Source organism: Haliotis rufescens, unplaced genomic scaffold (genome assembly GCF_023055435.1).
Source record: "Haliotis rufescens isolate VD_foot unplaced genomic scaffold, xgHalRufe1.0.p SCAF_25, whole genome shotgun sequence".
Taxonomy (NCBI): domain Eukaryota; kingdom Metazoa; phylum Mollusca; class Gastropoda; order Lepetellida; family Haliotidae; genus Haliotis; species Haliotis rufescens.
Window position 1 is genome coordinate 425021 of NW_025963946.1, and position 24924 is coordinate 449944.

Genomic DNA, 24924 nt, shown 5'->3' on the forward strand with positions numbered 1-24924 from the left:
CCTTGTCTGTGGTAGTGTTTCTACCATACAACTACAGGGTCCTTGTCTGTGGTAGTGTTTCTACCGTACAACTACAGGGTCCTTGTCTGTGGTAGTGTTTCTACCGTACAACTACAGGGTCCTTTGTCTGTGGTAGTGTTTCTACCATACAACTACAGGGTCCTTGTCTGTGGTAGTGTTTCTACCGTACAACTACAGGGTCCTTGTCTGTGGTAGTGTCCTACCGTACAACTACAGGGTCCTTGTCTGTGGTAGTGTTTCTACCGTACAACTACAGGGTCCTTGTCTGTGGTAGTGTTTCTACCGTACAACTACAGGGTCCTTTGTCTGTGGTAGTGTTTCTACCATACAACTACAGGGTCCTTGTCTGTGGTAGTGTTTCTACCATACAACTACAGGGTCCTTGTCTGTGGTAGTGTCCTACCGTACAACTACAGGGTCCTTGTCTGTGGTAGTGTTTCTACCGTACAACTACAGGGTCCTTGTCTGTGGTAGTGTTTCTACCATACAACTACAGGGTCCTTGTCTGTGGTAGTGTTTCTACCGTACAACTACAGGGTCCTTGTCTGTGGTAGTGTTTCTACCATTGGTTCAAGTTGCTGTGTTTTCACTATGAGCTTGTTCCAAAGTTGAAAGGATCAATCATTTTATCAGATTCTCATTGATGATGATCCTTTTCTGTCAGCACCATCCGTGATAGAAACTGGCACTTGTCCTATAGTCCTTGCCAAACTGCCTTAGTAGAAATATAGCAAAACCCTCAAAAGTAGCCTATGTTACTTATATGCTTATCACTTATAAGGTGGGTACAGGTGGTCCAGTCGTCTGAAGCGCTGCGATTTGCTGCCCCCCTCGGGCATGCCAAAAAGCTATGATTGTTGGTTCGAATCCAGATTGTTTCTAGGTTTGTCAGCACCATGCCCGTGCTCATGGCTTTCACCGAAATGGTCAACGTCTGAGACCTGCATCACTTCGGGCTTTCCTCCCACATTAAGCTGACATCCAGTGATATAATTGGAATACTGTTAAAACCGGTGTTAAACCCAACTCACTATAAGGACTAATGGTCTAAAAATGTTGTGTTTCTAATAGCAGGCACCATACTTGTGTGACTTGCCATTTTTCATTACAAACCTGTGTCTTGGCTTTTCTCCTATATGAAGCAGACACACTGTGATATACCCGATATTCCAAATACAATGTGTTTTCAACAACTAATTTAAGATTTTGCTGGGATTTGACCTCAGCCAGGGCTTTTTCCAATAACCGAACAGCCAGGGCTTTTTCCAATAACCGAACATTAGAGATTATTCTTCTGCCACATGCAGTGAGAAGTCAATTTTTTACTCAAAACTTTATGGTATGAACATAGTTTGCAAGTGTGGGTGCCCTGCTTTGAAAAGGCTTTTGCAAAGATTGGTGTTAGATTTTTGTAAAATATGGTTGTATCACTGTCAGAGGCATGGGTACTTTGCAAAATCATTCCTCATCATTTCTTAAAGGGTTCGAGATCATCTTAAGGTTATTCTGATTCACTGCCAGTTACTGTTGCACAACCCAAAGACATTGTAATTGTTAGATCTTAGCAAGTTGCTTTGAACAGTATTCTGGATATGTCACGGCATGTCAGCTTGATGTCTCCCAACATTTGCCACTTTGGTGAAACCCACGAGCATGGTGCTGACAAATCTAGAGACTAGACTCTTCTTAATTAGATCTTAATGTGTCTGGATTGGTTTAACTCCGCACTCAGCAATATACCAGCTACGTTACCGCGGTCTGTAAATAATCAAGTCTGGTCCAGACAATCACGTGATTAAAAGGAGCATCGATCCACACAATTGGGGTTCGATGACATGTATCAAGCAAGTCTGCGAGCCTGACCATCGGATCCCGTTAGTCGCATCTTACAGCAAGCATGGGTTGCTGAAGACCTATTCTAACCCAGATCTTGACAGATTGGTTTTATTTGTAATTAGGTCACTGACCCATATGTTGGTCATACAATGCAAAGGCAGTTTTTCACATATATCACATATTTTTTTTACAAAGTCAGATCTTTTTTTAAATTATATAATAAAATATTGAAGTTGTTTGTTGAAATAATCCTGTGATGAACACAGCAAAATGTATTCAGAAATGTCCAATAGAATTCTTGTTCATAAGATTTATATATTTCATTAGGATATCTGCAAATACGAAAGGATATTCATCTTGAACTGATATAATTACCAACAGGACAAATGTGTAAAAATTCAATCCACGCAATTGGGATCGATGACATGCATCAACCAAGTCGGCGAGTCTGACCACCCGATCCCGTTAGTAGCCTTTTACGGCAAGCATGGTAGTAAAGTAGTGGGTCCATAAATAACAAAGCCAGTTTTTGTGATAAGGGATTTTCACTTTATTGTTTTCTTTCAAAAATAAGAAGTTGTACCTATCACATGTAAGTTTCACGCAGACACTAGGAAGAAAAATTGAGATAAGAAAAAATATCTGTAAAGGTTATATTGGCAATTGTGCTCCAAGTAATATTTGATTTATACACATACTTTCCTGGTCAGGATAAGTAAAATAACACGTTACTCTTACATTATTTATGCTCTGGATGTGACGAATACAGATATGCACTCCCCACCAGAGTTTAGCTGCAGACATTTTCCAAAACACTGCAAAAAAAAAATTACCCTAGTTGTGAGGAGAATTGTGTTGAACAGATTTGTCTGACAGACACGATGTACAATGAGACTTCAAATTCCTGAGGAAGCGAATAGTCCCTTGTCCACTCATCCCTCTGAAATCAATTCAATGGAGGCACAGCAATTGGAATGTAAGAAGTCCTCAAAGGGAGACAACTCTTTTTGGCTAACATTTCCTAAAATCACAACATTTATCCTCATGGTTTCTAGAATCTTAGCCAAGAAAGTTGTTTCTCCCCAATTTTGGAAGATTAAGTCACAGAGTGTTGGTAATACATTCGTTGGTAGGTAGATAGTTACTAGAATTTCACAGCAATAACAAAAAAAACATTCACAAAAAGAAACAAGTGTCCAAAATTTGGGATGGTGTGTGTGTGTGTGTGGGGGGGGAGAACCTCGTAAGTGTGAACAAGTACATATTTTTCATTTTGTTGATTGTATCTTGTGAACATCGACATGGAGTTTCATCAAGCATATGAAACAATATGTGTCCGCTAAAAGAATATAAAAATATAAAAGACATTAGAAAAAGTTGATATGAAATGTTACAGTGTGACGATGAAGAGCTGACTAAAGTGAGTTGCCAGTATAACATTTGTCCATGTTCGGGGCCAATGGTGCACACCTGGGGCCCAAAGCATGGACAAATAAGATCTGTACACCACCATCTACAGTGAAAGATGTATACTGTAAGGCACACAAACACGAAGAAGTTTGAAGCTATTTTTCTGAAGTAAAATACCATTTTCTTTAGCAGGGCCTAAAATTATAAGACCTAAACCTGCATTTTATAATTTCTCTAGGAGTGTATGAGATTTCTTTTCATTACAATTTTTTTTAAATCTCTAGTACCATTACCTAAAGGTTGGTAAATATTAAATTTAAACACTGTTTGCTTTGAAATTATTAGAAAAGATCTCTCTTTAAGAGTAATAAGTTGTACATGATTTCAAAAATATTGCAGGAGGGGATGATTTCTAACATATCTAAAGCTGGTGAAAAGTCCTAATGTGAAGCCGTTTAACACAGAACATTTTGACATGGGCAGTATAAAATACAACATTTGCAGACAATATGGAAGCAGAGGAAACACTAGTTACCATGGGAACACTGATGCATCATGGATGTGTCACAAGGTGATATCACAGAAGAGATAATCTTCGTCACCACGGACAACATGTTCCTGCATCTTCTTCAGTCTCCAGGAAGCAGCCAAGGAAAAACTACACCCCATAAAAGAGCTATTTGACCCTGAACTCCCAAATAACTGACACAACAGTTTTCAGAATGAGTTCACTTCAAGCCACACCTCTACAGGAAAATCCCCACTATGACAATGTTAGAATTTTAGTATGTTAACTCTACCTTGTGCCACGGGGTTAGTCCCCACTGCAGCTTCCTGGGACTGTGAGCGGAATGCTAGGACCAGTTTGTCCTTGGTGCCAAGGACAAGAAGAGTGTTGATTCTCAAGGATCAAGAAGACAGTATCACTTAGGGAAACCTTGATCGGAAATTGAAATTCATTCAATAGCCTAACCCATCTTTTGATTATTTTGCTAAATTATTTTTTATCACTAGGCAAAGGCATAAAAATGCAATTTCAGGTTCTATAAATTATACACATGTATAAAGAAGCAATCGTTCAGTCAGTGAGCGAAAGGCTTCAAATACTTCTATCATGGTTGATGTTGATGGTCTTCAGTCACTGGTAGACTGTACAGACAAACTGGCAGGAGACACGGGATATGGTAGTTAAGGAAATTCCGTTATCAAAATATGTGAGGCACTTGAGAGCAGGGCACTTGAAATGTCCAAAACAATATTTCTTATCCTTGGCCTCGACAAAACATTTGTAGCACTACAAATGTCGTATCTCCATAGTTCCACTTCTGATTCTCGTAGCGCTACAAACACTTGTGGGTGGTGGGCCCTGTCCCTGATGGAATAATTTACTGTGGCAAAAATCAAAACATCTCCATAATCTTTAAAAAACTCAACACTTCAAGCAGTGAGAATATTAGGCATAAATCTGGGTTTAAATCTTCACACAAAAGTCAATTCCTAGCAAGCTTCTGCAATACTGCCTCCTCAAGTAGATCAAGTTCAACAGATTCAGATTCAAGCCATGCAAAAATAGAATTCTATACGTCAGAAAATATATACATGTGATGCCCATTATGGGCTATAGTGAACAAAATGCCAGTTCACCAAACAAAACCGTTTCGATAAAGTGTCAAATCATTTCTTATCGAGACACTGACATAGTAACAGGGCCTTTCGGTACCAGATGATAATTGTTTATCTTACTGTCAGTATCTTTCACAGTGATAGTAAAAATACTTTCAATGCATTATTGACAATTTACCGAGACAGCTCTGGAAAATAAACTGGTTTGTAATAAATAAACGTGCCATTTGAATCCTTGCTTTCCTCTGTCCCATCAAACATTGTCTTCACATCGAATCCTGACTACTGGCTGAAGTTGAATGATGTTTTCATAGTAAATATTCATATTGTTTTAATTGTTCACCAAATCCCCCAAAATACTTAAACACAGCAAGGTCTATAAATCAATGTACTGGATCCCTCGAGATCACTGATGTAATGCCCTGATGTAAAAATTTGCTCTTTGTGTTGGCAAGCAAAATTATGACATTTTTTATCCAGATACAGTTCTTAGAAAAAATAATTTTTTGATGTTAAACAATTTATCAATTATGCGATAAAAATGTCAATATTCAGTTTCATTAAAAAAAATGTCTGTGAAAACATGATAAGAGTTATGTCCCTTGACCTGCAATTACTTGAGTTCTGGCCCCTCCAAACAGAGAATCTTAATTGTAATAACTGCCTAATAGTATTCTCTGACAAGAAGATGGTGCTATTTATTTAACAAAAATATATTCAGTAAATAATATAGACATTCATGAAATCACTTTATAAAAAATAAATCTCAAAATGGTTCAAATGCTAAAACAAAAACATCATTCAACTTCATACATCACCACATCTTTTTAACTGTCGCTTGTATAAAAAACATAAGCAAGATAGTATCAAATATCGGCAATATAGAAAAGGTATGTGTTTGCACAAAAAGTCACCATTAGGATATGACGGTATTCGAAGGTACAAAATGTGGAAAATATATACAAAATTTTGAAAACGCTATCATGTGACGAGTCCTCGGAGACTCAAAGACTTGACATGAAAATGTAACAAGTACAACGGATACAGCCAATACAGGCTGTCAATACACCAACAACTGTCAACATCCAATATGGGAACTATACAACAAACATAACCACAGTCATAATTACAAAACACTATTCTATGGAGGAGGGACCCACACAGCTTGCACCGTCTTGAAAACAAGTAATAAACACGTAGTAGCCAATGTTCCACAATCCGAGTGCTCAGTCAGAAAACAACATACCTAAATCACTGTCTACATATCGAACATTCTTGCTACAAAATTGGCATATCAACATATCAACTCTAGAAAAATGGAACATGTTGAAATCTAGAACTTGAAACCGTTGAATCTAAAAACTGGAACATCTGTCTAGATAAGGGACACATCCAGTGTCAAATCTAGAAATCCCATGTAGAGCCTAGGACATCTTGTGGTACATAAAAGGATTTGTTGCATTGTGAAAAAAACGCCACAAAAAAGAAAACTAGTAAAGAATGCTATCTCGGCCACGTGGGTAGTCGAGGCCTGCCCTAGGGGATGCACGAGAACATGACAGCACCTCCCGGCACTGGGGACTCCATTCTCAGTAAACATTTGGATAAGGAGAATTTTGTAAGGTTGAAACGATCCACTGAGATACTAATTTTACAGTATGGACTACACAAAACACCCGGTTTTTTTACGTTGCTCTTTTTCCGTCATGGTATACAATATGCTTCTCTGTGCAAATATGTATCATTTGATATTGACATTGGGGCATCTTTAAATTGGTACTGATCAACACTTCAGCTCTAGCATGTGACTATTCGATTTGATCGTGTATTCATTTAAAATAACAATAACTTTGGATTATACAAAGAATTTATCTGTGATTTCAGTGTATCGTTTCAGCATCAGAATTATGGCAGAAAAATTAACAAGGTCAGATATTATAACAAATAAATCTGACCATTCTTGATTGACACTAAAATTTGTCAGTGTTTGAATTTTCAATGTTCCTATTCTATTCTACATAACCTGTGTTTTTCAAATCTTTTAAAACCACTGTCAACTGAGCTTATAAACTGGAGGCAACAATGTCCAACTGAGTGATTCGTTTGTGTGTTGTTTAAAGCCGCACTCAGCAATATTCCAGCTATATGACGACGGTTGTAACTAATCGAGTCTGGACCAGACAATCCAGTGAGTGACAGCATGAGCATAGATCCACACAATTGGGATACGATGACATGCATCAACCAAGTCAGCGACCCTGACCACCCGATCCTGTTAGTCGCCTCTTACGACAAGCATAGTCACCTTTTACGGCAAGCATGGGTTACTGAAGACCTGTTCTTCCCCCGATCTTCACGGGTCCCAACTGAATGAGACAATGAATGAGACAATGATTATCATTGATGACTACAATGCTGGTTACTACATGTGAGTCACACCAGCCAGGAACACATCCATCCCAGGGCCTCGTTCCATACAGCGATCTTAGCGCTAAGACGATCACAACTCCCACACCTGAACACAAGCATATACTCGTTGGAGCTGTGTCTCACAATCTGCACAGCGATCTTAGCGCTAAGACGATCACAACTCCCACACCTGAACACAAGCATATACTCGTTGGAGCTGTGTCTCACAATCTGCACAGCGATCTTAGCGCTAAGACGATTGCAACTCTCATACCTTGAAAAAGACATACAATAATCATAGTACTAAGACGATCGTAACACCAATACCTCAACATAAATGTATGATCATCATAGCGCTAAGACCAAAAAACGAACATACCTTAATATAGACATACGATCTTTGAGGTACTCAGATCATTTATGGAATAAGGTCGAAGGCCCTGTTCCCCAAAGAGATCTTAGCACTAGTTACGACTGTCTTAGCGCTAAGATCAATTTGTAGAACAGGGCCCTGCAATGGCTCTTTGGTCATACAGAGACTTTAATACAGACCTGCTGTACAATACGAAATTCTGGCTATACCTAAACAATGCAAAATATACAAAATAGGAATGAAAGATACATTCAATACTATCTTACAAATATAAGATGAATATTCCTGTTTGAAACCATTTGTATCTTGGCAGAATAAATAAGTTAAAGCCATTTAGAACATATAGAAAGTGACACATTTTTCACACTCACCAAAATTCTCTGCAACAAATATTTGAACTTAAACATGACACTTCCAGTAACATGCTTCTCATTAATACAAAACATAAACTAATGCCTCAAATGTAGATCTAAAAACATAATGGTCTTTTGGACATTTCTTGTGTGAAAATGATAAATTACACATAAATATGTAAATAAATACTGGACAGGCATGGTATGTATTTGATTACGGTAATATATTGTCATTGAGGAGCAGGCTAGCTGCAAGTTGTATAACCGTCTAAAAAACATTTTTATATGGCCCTATTATGAAGGGTTTGTGAAAGCGATGATGCAGGGAGGTAAAAAAGTTGGGAATATTCCGGACAATATTCCCTCAATAACACAAGTATGAGCATGAACAAAATTAAAACAGCACTATGTTCAGATTTATCTTGCCTTGTCAATACAGCAAAACATGAGGGACTTTGCTTAATACGCTGAAAGAATTTCCAGCTTAGTACAAAGATGCCAATTTTATGAAAAAGATTAGTTCCACGACAGAGTAACTCTTTCAGGCCAGCTGAGCTCCATTAAAATCAAGAATAGACCCTTTTTCAAATGTTCAGCATCTCTGTAACTACAAATTGCAAAATTAAATGAACCTTTTCAACTTACAAAAGTAATAATTTAATATTCAAGAGCACTGTTTAACCTTCCCATGTGTGAGAAACATTTCCCAGCCCAAACTCCTTTGTTCCATGATAAGCAAATGACCGAGCCATATTAACAAAGGATGATCAAAAACCTGGATAATATACACGCTCTTGAGGTTGTATCTATAAGCTTTCACCTTACACAAACGAAACAATAATAAATGTCGGAAGTGTTCATAGAAATAAAGTGCTGAAACAGCCGTGGTCCCAGGGATTATCACATAACAATATCATACAACATCGTGCATGCCAACGGTCGACGCTGTCTGATGACGTCACCACACCCTGTCATCCAGACAGTCCATGTCATCAGGTGCTGATGCTGATGGTGCTGATGGAGCACTCTAAACATTGCAGTCTGTCCGATAGAGCAGCTTCAGCAGCGACGTTAGTGTCAGTAGGACATCGCAGCATCGGCAGCAACGGCAGCTAAATGTCAGGAGCTGGCCTTCTCGGCTCGTTCCAGCGCCAGCTCCCTGTTCAGCAGCTCCTTGATGCCCTGCTGGATTCTCTTCAAGTGTCCCACCTTCGTCACCCCGAGGTCCTGGCCACACACAGTCACAGGGTTAATAATGGTCGCTTCTTTGTGTTTTGTTTGTTGTTTAACGCCGCACTCAGCAATATTCCAGCTATATGACGGCGGTCCAGACCAGACAATCCAGTGATTGACATCATGAGTATCGATCCACACAAGAGGGATACTATGACATGCATCAACCAAGTCAGCAAGCCAACCACCCGATCTCATTTGTTGCCTTTTACGGCAAGCATGGGATACTGAAGGCCTATTCTACCCTGGATCTTCAAGGGTCTGACGGTTTGTGTTCAGAGTAAGTAACTATTTCTCAAATGGGTATTTCTGAAACCTCTATTATTTAATCTAACTGTCATAATGAATTTTTTTTTTTTAAATAGGGATATTAGTGTGCATATTATTTTACTTAGCACAAATGTCGCCCACCTCGCCTACTTCACACATTATTACTTAGGCACATAGGAAACTTAGGAAACTATGGTGTGGTGTGGTGTGGTGTGGTGTGGTGTGTGGTGTGTGGTGTGTGGTGTGGTGTGGTGTGATGTGGTGTGGTGTGGTGTGGTGTGTGGTGTGTGGTGTGGTGTGGTGTGGTGTGGTGTGGTGCTTATCTACAAGACATCTTCTGTGTGTAGTGTGACGTGGCGTGGCGTGGCGTGGCGTGGCGTGGCGTGGCGTCGCATGCCATGTGTGGTGCCTTCCAATAGCTCCAATATGGCTAATGGAACAACATTCACTCACTCATTCCTTCAAACTATAGTCAACCGCCCACCCACTCACTCACTGACCCACCCACCCTCACACTCACTCACTGACCCACCAACCCGCCCACCCACTCACTCACTGAAACTCACTCACTCACTGACCCACCCAGCCGCCCACTCACTGACCCACCCACCTGCCCACTCACTCACTCACTGACCCACCCACCCCCCTACTCACTCACTCACTGACCCATCCACCCGCCCACTCACTCACTCACTGATCCACCCACCCGCCCACTCACTCACTCACTTATCCACCCACCCGCCCACTCACTCACTCACTGACCCACCCACCCACCCACTCACTCACTGACCCACCTGCCCACTCACTCACTCATTCACTGACCCACCTGCCCACCCACTAACACACACATACCCACCTGCCCGCCCACTCACTGACTGACCCACCCACCCACTCACTCACTGACCCACCTGCCCACTCACTCACTCATTCACTGACCCACCTGCCCACCCACTTACACACACATACCCACCTGCCCGCCCACTCACTGACCCACCTGCCCACCAACTAACACACACACTGACCCACCTGCCGGCCCACTAACACACTCACTGACCCACCTGCCCAACCACAAACACACACACTGACCAACCTGCCCACCCACTTACACACACACATACCCACCTGCCCCCCCACTCACTGACCCACCTGCCCACCCACTAACACACACACTGACCCACCTGCCCACCCACTAACACACACACTGACCCACCTGCCCACCCACTAACACACACACTGACCCTACTGCCCGCCCACTCACTCGCCCACTCACTGACCCACCTGCCCACCAACTAACACACACACTGACCCACCTGCCCACCCACTCACTGACCCACCTGCCCACCAACTCACTGACCCACCTGCCTGCCCACTCACTGACCCACCTGTCCACCCACTAACACACACACTGACCCACCTGCCCACCCACTAACACACACACTGACCAACCTGCCCACCCACTAACACAAACACTGACCCACCTGCCCACCCACTAACACACACACTGACCCACCTGCCCGCCCACTCACTGACCCACCTGCCCACCCACTAACACAAACACTGACCCACCTGCCCACCCACTAACACACACACTGACCCACCTGCCCGCCCACTCACTGACCCACCTGCCCACCCACTAACACACACACTGACCCACCTGCCCACCCACTAACACACACACTGACCCACCTGCCCGCCCACTCACTGACCCACCTGCCCACCCACTAACACACACACTGACCCACCTGCCCACCCACTCACTGACCCACCTGCCCACCCACTAACACACACACTGACCCACCTGCCCACCCACTCACTGACCCACCTGCCCACCAACTCACTGACCCACCTGCCCGCCCACTCACTGACCCACCTGCCCACCCACTAACACACACACTGACCCACCTGCCAACCCACTAACACACACACTGACCCACCTGCCCACCCACTAACACACACACTGACCCACCTGCCCGCCAACTCACTGACCCACCTGCCCACCCACTAACACACACACTGACCCACCTGCCCACCCACTAACACACACACTGACCCACACACCTGACACAGTCATTATTGCCGGAAGGCGAGGATTATTGCTCACAATGTTAATCACAGTATTATTATTATATACAGGCCACTGGAATGGTTTTAAACCATTGGGTTTAAACACTCGCTCACTCAGTCACTCCCCCTAGCAAGCTTTTCTGCAGCTCTTAGCAATATTGCAGCAATATCCGAGTGGAAGACACCAGAAATGTGAAGACATAATGTACCTATGCCAAGAAGCAAACACGCTGGGATTTGCCGCGATGAGTGAACTCATTAACGACCCAGCAGCCCCAGCTTGTGATGGAATACACATGGAGGTATGATGTCTCAACATGGTACTGACCTTGAGATCTCTGCGCTCCAAGTTGAGGAGCTCTGACCCGCGGATCTCGTGGCTGATGAAGGCCTCGCGGTAGTCCCCTAGTGAGAGTTTCTCCAGCCAGACACCAACTTCCTCGGGGGTCCAGCCTCGAACTTCAAACCCTGTGGAAAAATACACACCATAAGGCCACAATAAAAGAATTTCATCCTTATCTACGTCACCACCAAACGCCTAACATCCACACATGATCCCCACACCCACCTAACATCATCACATGGTTCCCACACCCGCCTAGCATCATCACATGGTTCCCACACCTACGTAACATCATCACACCCACCTAACATCATCACATGGTTCCCACACCCGCCTAGCATCATCACATGGTTCCCACACCCGCCTAACATCATTACATGGTTCCCACACCTGCCTAACATCATCACATGGTCCCCACACCCGCCTAACATCATCATATGGTTCCCACACCTGCCTAACATCATCACATGGTCCCCACACCCGCCTAACATCATCACATGGTTCCCACACCTGCCTAACATCATCACATGGTCCCCACACCTGCCTAACATCATCACATGGTCCCCACACCCACCTAACATCATCACATGGTTCCCACACCCGCCTAACATCATCATATGGTTCCCACACCTGCCTAACATCATCACATGGTCCCCACACCCACCTAACATCATCACATGGTTCCCACACCTGCCTAACATCATCATATGGTTCCCACACCTGCCTAACATCATCACATGGTCCCCACACCCACCTAACATTATCACATGGTTCCCACACCTGCCTAACATCATCACATGGTTCCCACACCTGCCTAACATCATCACATGGTTCCCACACCCGCCTAACATCATCATATGGTTCCCACACCTGCCTAACATCATTACATGGTTAACACACCTGCCTAACATCATTACATGATCCCAACACCTGCCTAACATCATCACATGGTTCCCACACCCACGTAACATCATTACATGATCCCAACACCTGCCTAACATCATCATATGGTTCCCACACCTGCCTAACATCATTACATGGTTCCCACACCTTCCTAACATTATCACATGGTTCCCACACCTGCCTAACATCATCACATGGTTCCCACACCTGCCTAACATCATTACATGGTTCCCACACCTGCCTAACATCATCATATGGTTCCCACACCTGCCTAACATCATTACATGGTTCCCACACCTGCCTAACATCATCATATGGTTCCCACACCTTCCTAACATTATCACATGGTTCCCACACCTGCCTAACATCATCACATGGTTCCCACACCTGCCTAACATCATTACATGGTTCCCACACCTGCCTAACATCATCATATGGTTCCCACACCTGCCTAACATCATTACATGGTTCCCACACCTGCCTAACATCATCATATGGTTCCCACACCTGCCTAACATCATTACATGGTTCCCACACCTGCCTAACATCATCACATGGTTCCCACACCTGCCTAACATCATTACATGGTTCCCAACACCTGCCTAACATCATCATATGGTTCCCACACCTGCCTAACATCATTACATGGTTCCCACACCTGCCTAACATCATCATATGGTTCCCACACCTGCCTAACATCATCACATGGTTCCCACACCTGCCTAACATCATTGCATGGTTCCCACACCTGCCTAACATCATTGCATGGTTCCCACACCTGCCTAACATCATCACATGGTAGCCACACCCACCTCACATCATTAAATGGGCCGCAGGAGCTGTATTATAATAATACTTGTTAAAACTAACCTGAATGCAGACAAAACGTCCATAATATGTATCTTGACAACCATACATGTAACACATTATTTTCACATGGATTTGAGTTAAATCAGTCATTTGGAGACAATATCACTTTTATCAGATCATCTAAAACCTCAGTTTGTAAAATGTACAGAGAAATGTAAATTGTATAGAAATATACTTATCCTATCTCACACTACGCATTGAAAACAATTCACCCGAACACATCCAAGCATCACCACGGACAGCACCCAAACAAATTGGTCAAGCACTGTAATCCAGTAGCTAGCAACCCACACAACATGATCCCATGACTACCCCTGACACACCGGAAGGGTCTCCAGGAAGGGTCTCCAGGAAGGGTCTTCAGGCAATCAGATCTTCAAGACAAACCACACCACTATCTCTGACGGACAATAGGGTGAACCAGCTCAGTATCTCTATTAATGCTTCGTCAAAGCTATCAATCACGCCCGAGGGATTGATACATGCTAAGACGCAAAGAGGAACGATCGACCAGATACACAAGAGGATCTACGACCCAAGACTGACACATCACAGGTACAAAGCAAAGGCCCAGATTATCTCTCAGCCACCGTAGGATCTTCAGTCTGGTTGTAGTGGCGATGACGGAGTTGATCATAGCGAGATAAGTAGCCAAAGTGGGCCCTCTAAGCTTCCGACAAAATCTCAAATGTAGGAGATATTCGGCGACCTGTTGAGCAGTGGTCAGCTTTGTTAGATAGTAGGCTTTGAACGCTTTCCATTGGTGGTCGTAAAGGGTCTTGGTAGAGCTACGGTGAGCCTCAGTGATGGTCTTGGTAGAGCTACGGTGAGCCTCAGTGATGGTCTTGGTAGAGCTACGGTGAGCCTCAGTGATGGTCTTGGTAGAGCTATGGTGAGCCTCAGTGATGGTCTTGGTAGAGCTACGGTGAGCCTCAGTGATGGTCTTGGTAGAGCTACGGTGAGCCTCAGTGATGGTCTTGGTAGACCTACGGTGAGCCTCAGTGATGGTTTTGGCTACTCCCTTCCAATACCCTTTGGCAACAAGCGACTTCCAGAGATGAGCCAGACGCAAAGATGGAGGGTTTCGGGCGACGGGTATAGCAGGTGGGAGTAAGGCAGGAGTATGGTTTGATGATGAAATGGAGGCGGGGACAGCCGGGTTGGCTTCCCTCTTAGGCTTCTTTGCAGAGGACGGCACATGTTCCATGTCTTTGGACTTCGACTGCCGGTCAAGGCTTGTTGCATTTGTCTAGGTAGGTGGTAAAGGATTTATCCGTGAGATGGTAACACTGAGAACTGAGTTCGTGAGGATTCGAAGTGGAAAGAGTTTGTCTGCACTTGAGAGATGCCGGGAGATTTTCTTGTTTGGTATTTTGTTCAAGCGCGTTTCCACAGAAGGATAAAAAATGGAAGGAAGAATTGCATTGTGTGAGATGGGATAAGTTCAAAAATTGTAAAAATTCCTGAACCTGAAAGATTTTTTTATCCTTGTCAATGAAATTGTTTTCACATTAAGATGCTATATTTAACCTCTCGGAAGTAACAAAAATAGATGATAGGAATTGAAGAGTTTTTACACATTGGTCCTGTTGGTAATTATATCAGTTCAAGATGAATATCCTTTTGTATTTGCAGATATCCTAATGAAATATATAAATCTTATGAACAAGAATTCTATTGGACATTTCTGAATACATTTTGCTGTGTTCATCTCAGGATTATTTCAAACAACTTCAATATTTTGTATTTAATTTAAAAAAAGATCAGACTTTGTAAAATAAATATGGGATATATGTCAAACCGCCTTTGCATTGTATGACCAACATATGGGTCAGTGACCTAATTACAAATAAAACCATCCTGTGAAGATCCGGGTCAAAATAGGTCTTCAGCAACCTGTGCTTGCCGTAAAAGGCGATTAACGGGATCGGATGGTCAGGCTCGCGGACTTGCTCGACACATGTCATCGAACCCCAATTGTGTGGATCGATGCTGATGATGTCAATCACTGGATTGTCTGGTCCAGACTTGAATATTTACAGACCCCTGTCATATTGCTGAGTGCAGCGTTAAACACCAAACAAACAAACAAACAACAAACAACAAACAACAAACAAAACAACAAATAAACAATTTTGACTTTGACTTGCCGCCACCAAACACCCACCTCCAGGTACTACAGACTAGGGACATGACTGTAAATACTGCTGAAAACAAGCTAAATAAAACCTGATTCTCTCATATAACTGTAGACAATCGGTCTTGCCATGACCATGTTCTTTAACTTTGTTTGCCCTTGATTCCTACTTGATGAGGAAAATAAACCCAATACCTCCCAACTGACATTTAGAAGAAAAAAATTGTCACAGTCATCAAAATTATCACAATCATCACAACATATCACAATGTTCTATGGTTTTGATATTGAAGGATGCAAAATTGTGCATTTCACGGATGAATGGGTACCCAGTAGGATGGGTACCAGGCAGGATGTGTCATGTTTCGGAAACAACTCCACTCTCTTCAATCATCCGGTGTATAATATCTCCAGTGTATCAGCAGTGTTGAAAGTAAGGGGGCCCTGGGGTCCTTGTGTTTGCTGATTCAGTATTTGAATCTGGGGACCAGCTAAAACTTTCACTCAAACATTAGGACAAGGGCCCTTTCAATGTCATGCTTAAAGGGCAGGTAAACTATTTTTGTAAAAGCAATTTTCTTTGATACATTTAATCAATTTCCATGAGAGAGAAAATGTCCAAACACTGTAATCGGCTTCCTAAAAAAACCTATTGGTACGTAGCCTAAAGCTACACACAACGGTGATCAATGATTTCATTGGCTGGTATGTTTGTGTGTTTATCTGTCTTGTGATTCTTAGCTGTTATACATATACCGTTTCTGCTATTTCTGTTAATCCTACGAAAATAACAATATTGCATCCATTGTTGAATGTGTGAAACCACCTTTGACCTTGACATTGTGAATAATTATAATAACAATTAAAAATCAGTAACTAGCGTTTTATTACTAACATCCTGTTTGGGTAATACAACACCAGCTGCCCTCAGCCCTATCACACAATAAATGCCTGTCACAAGTTGTGACCACGGTAATCTAAAGGATGAGCAGACAGAAAAGAAAAAAACCCAAGGTAGAAGCAGGCAGACTGGGCATCGGCCCAATTGTTATAATCGTCATGATTGTTGACATTGCGCAGCACGTCAAACACCGGGAACACGTTATAACCCTACTAATTATAAGCGGAAATCCCTCAGCGGTGGAATCTTTTCGTTTGGGGGACGATTTGCCTGTCATTTTTTATAGTCTGTTTTACACTATTTCCCCTTTACAAACTCAATTTTGGCCAAGTTAGTGATAAAGTAAGCCCGAAAGTATCAAAATCTGCAAAGTTGCTACAGTGACTTTACTTGCCCTTTAAATTCAAAAACAACCATAGCTTTGATTGAGAAGCACCATCACAACATCAATTCATCTAACCAGTAACTTCACACTCAACTGCTCTCACACATGGGTAATTGGAATGGAAGGCTGTTTTGAAACATCCACACTACTACCACAATATCCATACAAAAATCACATTTCATGCCAATGACCTCGGAATTGACACTGACACAAGGGAGACAACTCTCACCTGGAGGGAGACTACTCCGGCCTCCTTTCTCCTTCTCCTTCCCCTTTCCCTTCAACTTGCTGTACACCTTGCTGAACTTGCCACCATGTTTGTGGCGCTTATGTTGTTCTATCATCTGCACCTATAAGCAATGTAGCTATGGTTACGGCCTCCCAGTCTTATTTCCGTGTTTCACACACCAAGTAATATGAAACACAAAAATAACGCTGCCAACCTCACTAACAGTCTGGCCCATTGTTTGTAGGGACTCTTTCCACTAATTGTTTGAAAAAGCCAGGCTTCTTTGAACTCTTATCTGCTGAATATTTTCTATTTATCATGAGAGATTTGACGAATAAATAGATAAAAGAAACTGTTCTAAAATTCTCATTTCTTAAGAAATATTTCGTAAATAACACAAGAGAAATATTACAATGAACACCTGATACAACAACTTTGTGTCAATTCAAGTTTGCTACTTAACTCTAACTAGAGAACTGCCTAGTATTTTTGCAATCACATCACCCCTTTTCTCTACGAAGTGATCACATGTTAACAATAACACCTAATATTTCAGCCTAATAAAGCATCCTACATAAACCAGAAATGAGTTTGGACTTTGGATAGTATACATAAATTTCAACTGAGATAGAAATTTGTCCCAAAATCAAGTCTGGTTAAAAAATCTACAAGAACTACATTTTGTGTAAGGAGGAACTACTTTCGGTGTACTTACTTCCTCTGGTGTCTGTGTGTACTGGCCCACACCGCTGATGTTGGCCACCTTCCTCATCTCTTCCTCAAGGGTCGCCAGGCACATGCTCAGCTTCTCCTCGATGTCGTGCCACAGGTGCTGCAACAACATCGCACATGCTTGGCTCAGTAACATCGCACACGCTTGGGTCAGCAACAACATCGCACACGCTTGGCTCAGTAACATCGCACACGCTTGGCTCAGTAACATCGCACACGCTTGGGTCAGCAACAACATTGCACATGCTGGGCTCAGTAACATCGTACACGAGCTTTGCGACATTGTGTTAATTTGTCATGACTTCATATTAATAATTATTTATTCATGAAATACCAACCAATATGAGTGAATGAGTGAGTTGGTTTTAATGGCACTTCAATTATATCACTGAGTATCAGCTTAATGTGGGAGGAAAGCCCAAAGTGATGCAGGTCTCAGACGTTTACCACTTCGGTGAAACCCACGAGCACGGGTATGGTGCTGACAAACCTAGAAACATAATCGGGGCGAACCAGGGTTGGAACTCATGGTCACTGGCGCATCCTAGGGATGGAAATCTGCAGTTTTCAAATCAAAGTAACCACCTCTGATTGAAACAGTTGATTTCACAGCCATATCACCGTGGAAGCTAACATAAAGAGAAACATACTTCTCTCTCATCTTTCTCAATCATTGTTGGTAGGCGTTTAAAAATATTGATATGTACAACGGTATTTTATATAATGCAGTGTTGCAGTTACTACATTATTCCTAATATGGGTGGGGATATGTCTTGGGCAGTTAAAACAATTGTGCCCCTTTTTTCAATGCCTCTGATATATGCAAACAAAGTATATTGATGTAATACGCGCAATGTTTGAGCGTAAACACCAACATACTTTTTGAATGGACTATAATTCGAAATTGCAACCCAATTAACACACTGGACTCAACCCATGCCGCTTCACTCAACATCTTCACAAACATCAAAGAATTTGCATATCATTTTGTCACTGTAGATTAACACAAACATACTGTATTTTCAATGTTGTGCAATATTATCTGTATGCGTTTTAATACCAAATTCAACTTAGTGCCATCAAATCTACAAGAATTTGTGCCTTGTTTGGATTTTTTGGTGAAACTTCTGAACATATTTCAATCTTTGATAGAATCAGCCAAATATATGGATACCAAATACTTCCGCCACTTGCACAAGATTTATAGTGAGTGAGTGAGTTTTAATGCCACTTTGAACAGTATTTCAGTTAAAACACAGCTGAATGTGGGAGGAAAGCCCAAAGTGATGCATTCATAGAAGTTTAGCATTTGGGTGAAACCCACGAGCAGAAGTATGGTGCTGACAAACCTAGAAACACAATCAGGGCAAACAAGGATTTGAACCCATGAACCCATTCTGCAGAGTAAAAGAGGGACATATAGAAACATGAATGAGGGTGTGAGAGTGTCTGTCAATAGAGAGGAGAGAGAGGGTGTTGAGAGAGGGTGTGAGAGTGTCTGTCAATAGAGAGGAGAGAGAGTGTGTTGAGAGAGGGTGTGATAGTGTCTGTCAATAGAGAGGAGAGAGAGGGTGTTGAGAGAGGGTGTGAGAGTGTCAACAGAGAGGAGAGATGTGTAGAGAGATGTGTAGAGAGGGGGAGAGAGGGGGAGAGAGTGTGTAGAGAGAGGAGAGAGAAGTGTTGAGAGAGGGTGTGAGAGTGTGTTTTGATGAAATCAGTGCTTACAACATTGGACATGGCTGGTGCCTTGTCAGAGAGGAAGAGGCTTGCTTCGTTGTAGAGGAGTTTCACACTGTGTAGCAGGTCGGACACTTGACTCCGCAGTGTGGGCTGAAACAACAAGAGTCATCATCATCCATACACACAAACTCATGGACACAAACATATGGATGTCTCCCTAGCAGGTGAGAACCAGTCTCAGTGTCAGCCATGACACTACTGCAGCCTGATTATGATCAATGTAGAGAAGTCACACTGTAGCTGATAGTGTGTGTTCCGTCAACTCAGGTCCAAATCTACATCAATGCAGTCAGCACTACAGTCAGCTTTTAGCTGTCATGGCAACTGCTTCATTACAGTAGATGTGTTTTAATCTGGCACCAACATACCATAGTCGAGTGTTATTTGTCATCCTCAGTACCCCATGTTTGTCATGAAGGCAGATTAGGACTAGATGACTGATTGTGATAGAACATTGACCCATGCTGCCCTGGAATCTCCACAGGGACACAAACATGGGGTACTGGGGGCCAATGCTGCCCTGGAATCTCCACAGGGAGACACACATGGGGTACTGGGGGCCAATGCTGCCCTGGAATCTCCACAGGGAGACACACATGGGGTACTGGGGGCCAATGCTGCCCTGGAATCTCCACAGGGACACAGACATGGGGTACTGGGGGCCAATGCTGCCCTGGAATCTCCACATGGAGACACACATGGGGTACTGGGGGCCAATGCTGCCCTGGAATCTCCACAGGGACACAAACATGGGGTACTGGGGGCCAATGCTGCCCTGGAATCTCCACAGGGAGACACACATGGGGTACTGGGGGCCGATGCTGCCCTGGAATCTCCACAGGGACACACACATGGGGTACTGGGGGCCAATGCTGCCCGGGAATCTCCACAGGGAGACACACATGGGGTACTGGGGGCCAATGCTGCCCTGGAATCTCCACAGGGACACAGACATGGGGTACTGGGGGCCAATGCTGCCCTGGAATCTCCACAGGGAGACAGACATGGGGTACTGGGGGCCAATGCTGCCCGGGAATCTCAACAGTTGAGGTGGTACCCTTGAACATCCATTTTACAAAATAGAATTTATTTTTCAGTCATCGAAGATCATTGAGTTTTATGTGAGTCATCTTGTCACCATTTACAACATGTTTTTGCTGTGGACCACTTCCATCCCCAATTACACACAGGGGTAGAGGAGATTGTTTAATATGTTTTCAAAGCGTTGATCTTACAAATCATGCTATATTATTTCAATCATTCAATACATTATTAATGCCGTGCCACGTAAACATTCTCCTTATCACAAAGACAAACGTCAACTAGTCATGACATTCTTGTTAAGTATAATAACAACTGAAATGCAACAACATGCATCTCAGAATGGGAATGTACTGTTAGGAAATAATCACATCTCAAGTGTTAATTTAATTTAAAAAAGGACTTGCATGCACAATTATACAAAATCAAATAACAAAAGTTTAGATTTTGGGGCATTTGAAACAAGTGAACAAAAACTACAATCTATGGTGCAATTTTACAAGCAATAATAAAAAGATTAATCAACACAAAATGGATGAAATTAAAATTCCTTAAAAATTAATGACAAGGAAATGAAATGACAAACTCCACACGATAACAATACTAATAGTAACACAAACCTGGTAGGTCTCAGACTCCGAAGACTCAAGCTGATGTGGAAGAAAAATTCAAATAAGTTTTCATTTCTTTTCTTTCTCTTGGCTAATTTTGAATTTATCATAACTTTATCACTCAACTGTGGAATTTATCACACAGCTCGCTGCAAGAATAAAATAAGAAAAGGGCTTTCTTGGCCTTCTGGAACAAACTTCCTGTGACTGAAATTTAGCTTATCAACTTTCCATAAGTTGTAAGTTTTGGTTTCTTGACATGAACAGGTACAGATGCTGGGCTAAAGTGGGGTATGTATGTGTGTGTGTGTGTGTGTGTGTGTGTGTGTGTGTGTGTGTGTGGGGGGGGGGGTATGTCTGTCTGTCTGTGTATGTGTGTGTGGGTATGTCTCTGTGGGTGTATATGTGTGTGGGTATATGTTGGTATGTCTATGTGCGTGTGAGTGAGTGTGTGTATATGTGTGTGGATATGTCTCTGTGTGTGTGTGTTAGTGAATGTGCGTATATGTGTAAGTTTTGGTTTCTTGACATGAACAGGTACAGATGCTGGGCTAAAGTGTGTGAATTGTGTGTGTAAATGTGTGTGTGAGTGTGTGAGTGTGTGTGTGTGTGTGGGGGGGGGGGGGGCATGTCTGTGTATATGTGTGTGAGGTATGTCTGTGTGCGTGTGTGTATATGTGTGTGTGGGGTATGTATGTGTGTGTGTGTGTGGGGGGGTATATCTGTGTGTGTGTGTATGTGTGTGTGGGTATGTCTCTGTGGGTGTATATGTGTGTGGGGGTATATGTGGGTATGTCTATGTGCGTGTGAGTGAGTGTGTGTATATGTGTGTGGATATGTCTCTGTGTGTGTGTGTTAGTGAATGTGCGTATATGTGTGTGGAGGGGGGGTATGTCTCTGTGTGTGTGTGTGTGTGTGTTAGTGAATGTGCGTATATGTGTGTGGGTGGGGGGGTATGTCTGTGTGGGTATGTGAGTATGTGTGTGTGTGTGTGTGTGTGTGTGGATATGTCTGTGTGTGTGTGTGTGTGTGTGTGTGTGTGTGTGTGTGTGTTCTTGACATGAACAGGTACAGATGCTGGGCTAAAGTGTGTGAATTGTGTGTGTAAATGTGTGTGTGAGTGTGTGTGAGTGTGTGTGTGTGTGTGTGTGTGGGGGGGGGGGTTATGTCTGTGTGTGTGTGTGGGGGGGGGGGGGGCATGTCTGTGTATATGTGTGTGAGGTATGTCTATGTGTGTGTGTGTATATGTGTGTGAGGGGTATGTATGTGTGTGTGTGTGTGTGTGGGGGGGGGGGGTTGTCTGTGTGTGTGTGTGTGTGGGTATGTCTCTGTGAGTGTATATGTGTGTGTGGGTATATGTGGGTATGTCTATGTGCGTGTGAGTGAGTGTGTGTATATGTGTGTGGATATGTCTGTGTGTGTGTGTGTGTTAGTGAATGTGCGTATATGTGTGTGGAGGGGGGGTATGTCTGTGTGTGTGTGTGGATATGTCTGTGTGTGTGTGTTTTAGTGAATGTGCGTATATGTGTGTGGAGGGGGGTATGTCTGTGTGTGTGTGTGTGTGGATATGTCTGTGTGTGTGTGTGTGTGTGTGTGTGTGTGTGAATGTGTGTTAGTGAATGTGTGTATATGTGTGTGTGTGGGGGGGTATGTCTGTGTGAGTATGTGTGTGTGTGTGTGTGTGTGTTAGTGAATGTGCGTATGTGTGTGTGTGGGGGGTATGTCTGTGTGAGTATGTGTGTGTGTGTGTGTTAGTGAATGTGAGTATATGTGTGTGTGTGTGGGGGGGGTATGTCTGTGTGAGTATGTGTGTGTGTGTGTGTTAGTGAATGTGCGTATGTGTGTGAAGGGGGGGGTATGTCTGTGTGCGTGTGAGTGAGTGTGTGTATATGTGTGTGTGTGTGGATATGTCTCTGTGTGTGTGTGTTAGTGAATGTGCGTATGTGTGTGAAGGGGGGGGTATGTCTGTGTGCGTGTGAGTGAGTGTGTGTATATGTGTGTGTGTGTGGATATGTCTCTGTGTGTGTGTGTTAGTGAATGTGCGTATATGTGTGTGGAGGGGGGGGTATGTCTGTGAGTGTGTGTGAGTGAGTGAGTGCGTATTGGAAGAGATGAGAAACAAGGACACACAAGGATTGTATCATCCTTTCTCATTGGCTGCTTCGATGACTCTCCATTCCCAATTGAGTTAAAAGGTGGATGTTTACAAGTCAAGAAGTATTTTATATACCTTGAAAATAGGTGACATTTGGATTTGTGCGCAAATTATTTGCCATTATGATACTAATTGTGAGTGAAGTGAGTGTCCAAGATATCTCTTGGTCCTGTCATACAAAGTTAATTAATTGTGATCAGTAAATTAATTTGTGAAAATTATGCAAAACACAAAATGGATATTTCAACCCAATGGTTTTAGTCACAGCTCTTTCACAACTCTCCAAACCTATTTCCAGCTATTGCTCTGATACAGAAAAAAACAAATAGTCACCTCAGGAAGTTTTCCTGATGGGTACAGACGATCCAGACAGGAAGAGGCTTGTTGAGCAAGGGGAAATAACTCTTGTTCTATTGTACTATGACTTCGGGCAGCTACTTTCACACTGAAAGAAGAAAAGAACTTCTTTTATAACAGAAAATATAACATGGCTATTTTAACATTTCCCTTGAGACTCTTTACTATATTTACTGAAGAGCCTTGTTAAGCTGAACAGTGTCTCGACCTGTCCACTGATCTGGGTTAGAATTGGCTCTTCAGGAACCCATGCTTGCCGCAAGACGCGACTAACGGGATCAGGTGGTGCCGACTTCGTTGATGCTTGTCATTGTATCATATCTACCTAGATCGATGCTCATGATGTCAATCACTGGATTGTCTGGCCCAGACTAGATTATTTACAGACAGCCGCCATAAAGCTGGAATATTGCTGAGTGAAGCTTTAAACAACAAACAAACTTGACCACCAAGTGTCCATGATCAGTACTTTCTCGTTGACGTGAAAACATGTGGTGTTTACGTTTGTCTGGTGTTGAACCTGGCAACCAGCACTATTCCAGCTATATCACAGTGGCTTCTAAATAATCCGGACCGAAATACACAAACCGGTGGTTGATAATATGAGCACCGTGTCGTGCCGTCAGTGAACGATGACATGCAATCAATCAAATCATTAACCACCACCAGTCCAATAGAGCCCCTCGCAACAAGCAATAGGTGGATTCAGATATGTTGACAGCTGACAGACAGACTACTAGCAAGGCCACACAACACAAGCCCATGTGACTGTCAGTGAGCTGAGCTAAGAGTGAGTGAGTGAGTTGGATTTAACGCCGCTTTTAACAGTATTCCAGTTATATCACGGTGTGTCAGCTTAATGAGGGAGGAAAGCCCGAAGTGATACAGGTCTCAGACGTTTACCACTTCGGTGAAACCCACGAGCATG

At 42.9% G+C, this 24924-nt stretch overlaps 1 protein-coding gene across 13 annotated transcripts in view; it reads right to left on the reverse strand.

Moving 5' to 3' along the window:
- Positions 1-2383: 2383 nt before the first annotated feature.
- The window catches only part of LOC124123712 (diacylglycerol kinase delta-like), a 195698-nt gene continuing 173157 nt past the window's right edge, over positions 2384-24924 (reverse strand). For 11 of the 13 annotated variants that reach the window (XM_046486880.2, XM_046486883.2, XM_046486882.2 and 8 more), the window contains 7 exons: positions 23973-24084; positions 21494-21523; positions 19818-19922; positions 18076-18192; positions 17361-17481; positions 11921-12060; positions 2384-9252 (listed from right to left, as the gene is read on the reverse strand). In XM_046486880.2, the coding sequence (XP_046342836.1) occupies positions 9145-9252; positions 11921-12060; positions 17361-17481; positions 18076-18192; positions 19818-19922; positions 21494-21523; positions 23973-24084 (733 nt within the window). In that variant the 3' untranslated portion in view covers positions 2384-9144. The remainder of the gene's footprint in view (positions 9253-11920; positions 12061-17360; positions 17482-18075; positions 18193-19817; positions 19923-21493; positions 21524-23972; positions 24085-24924) is intronic. The other 2 variants (XR_006859334.2, XM_046486884.2) reach the window with 2 other exon arrangements.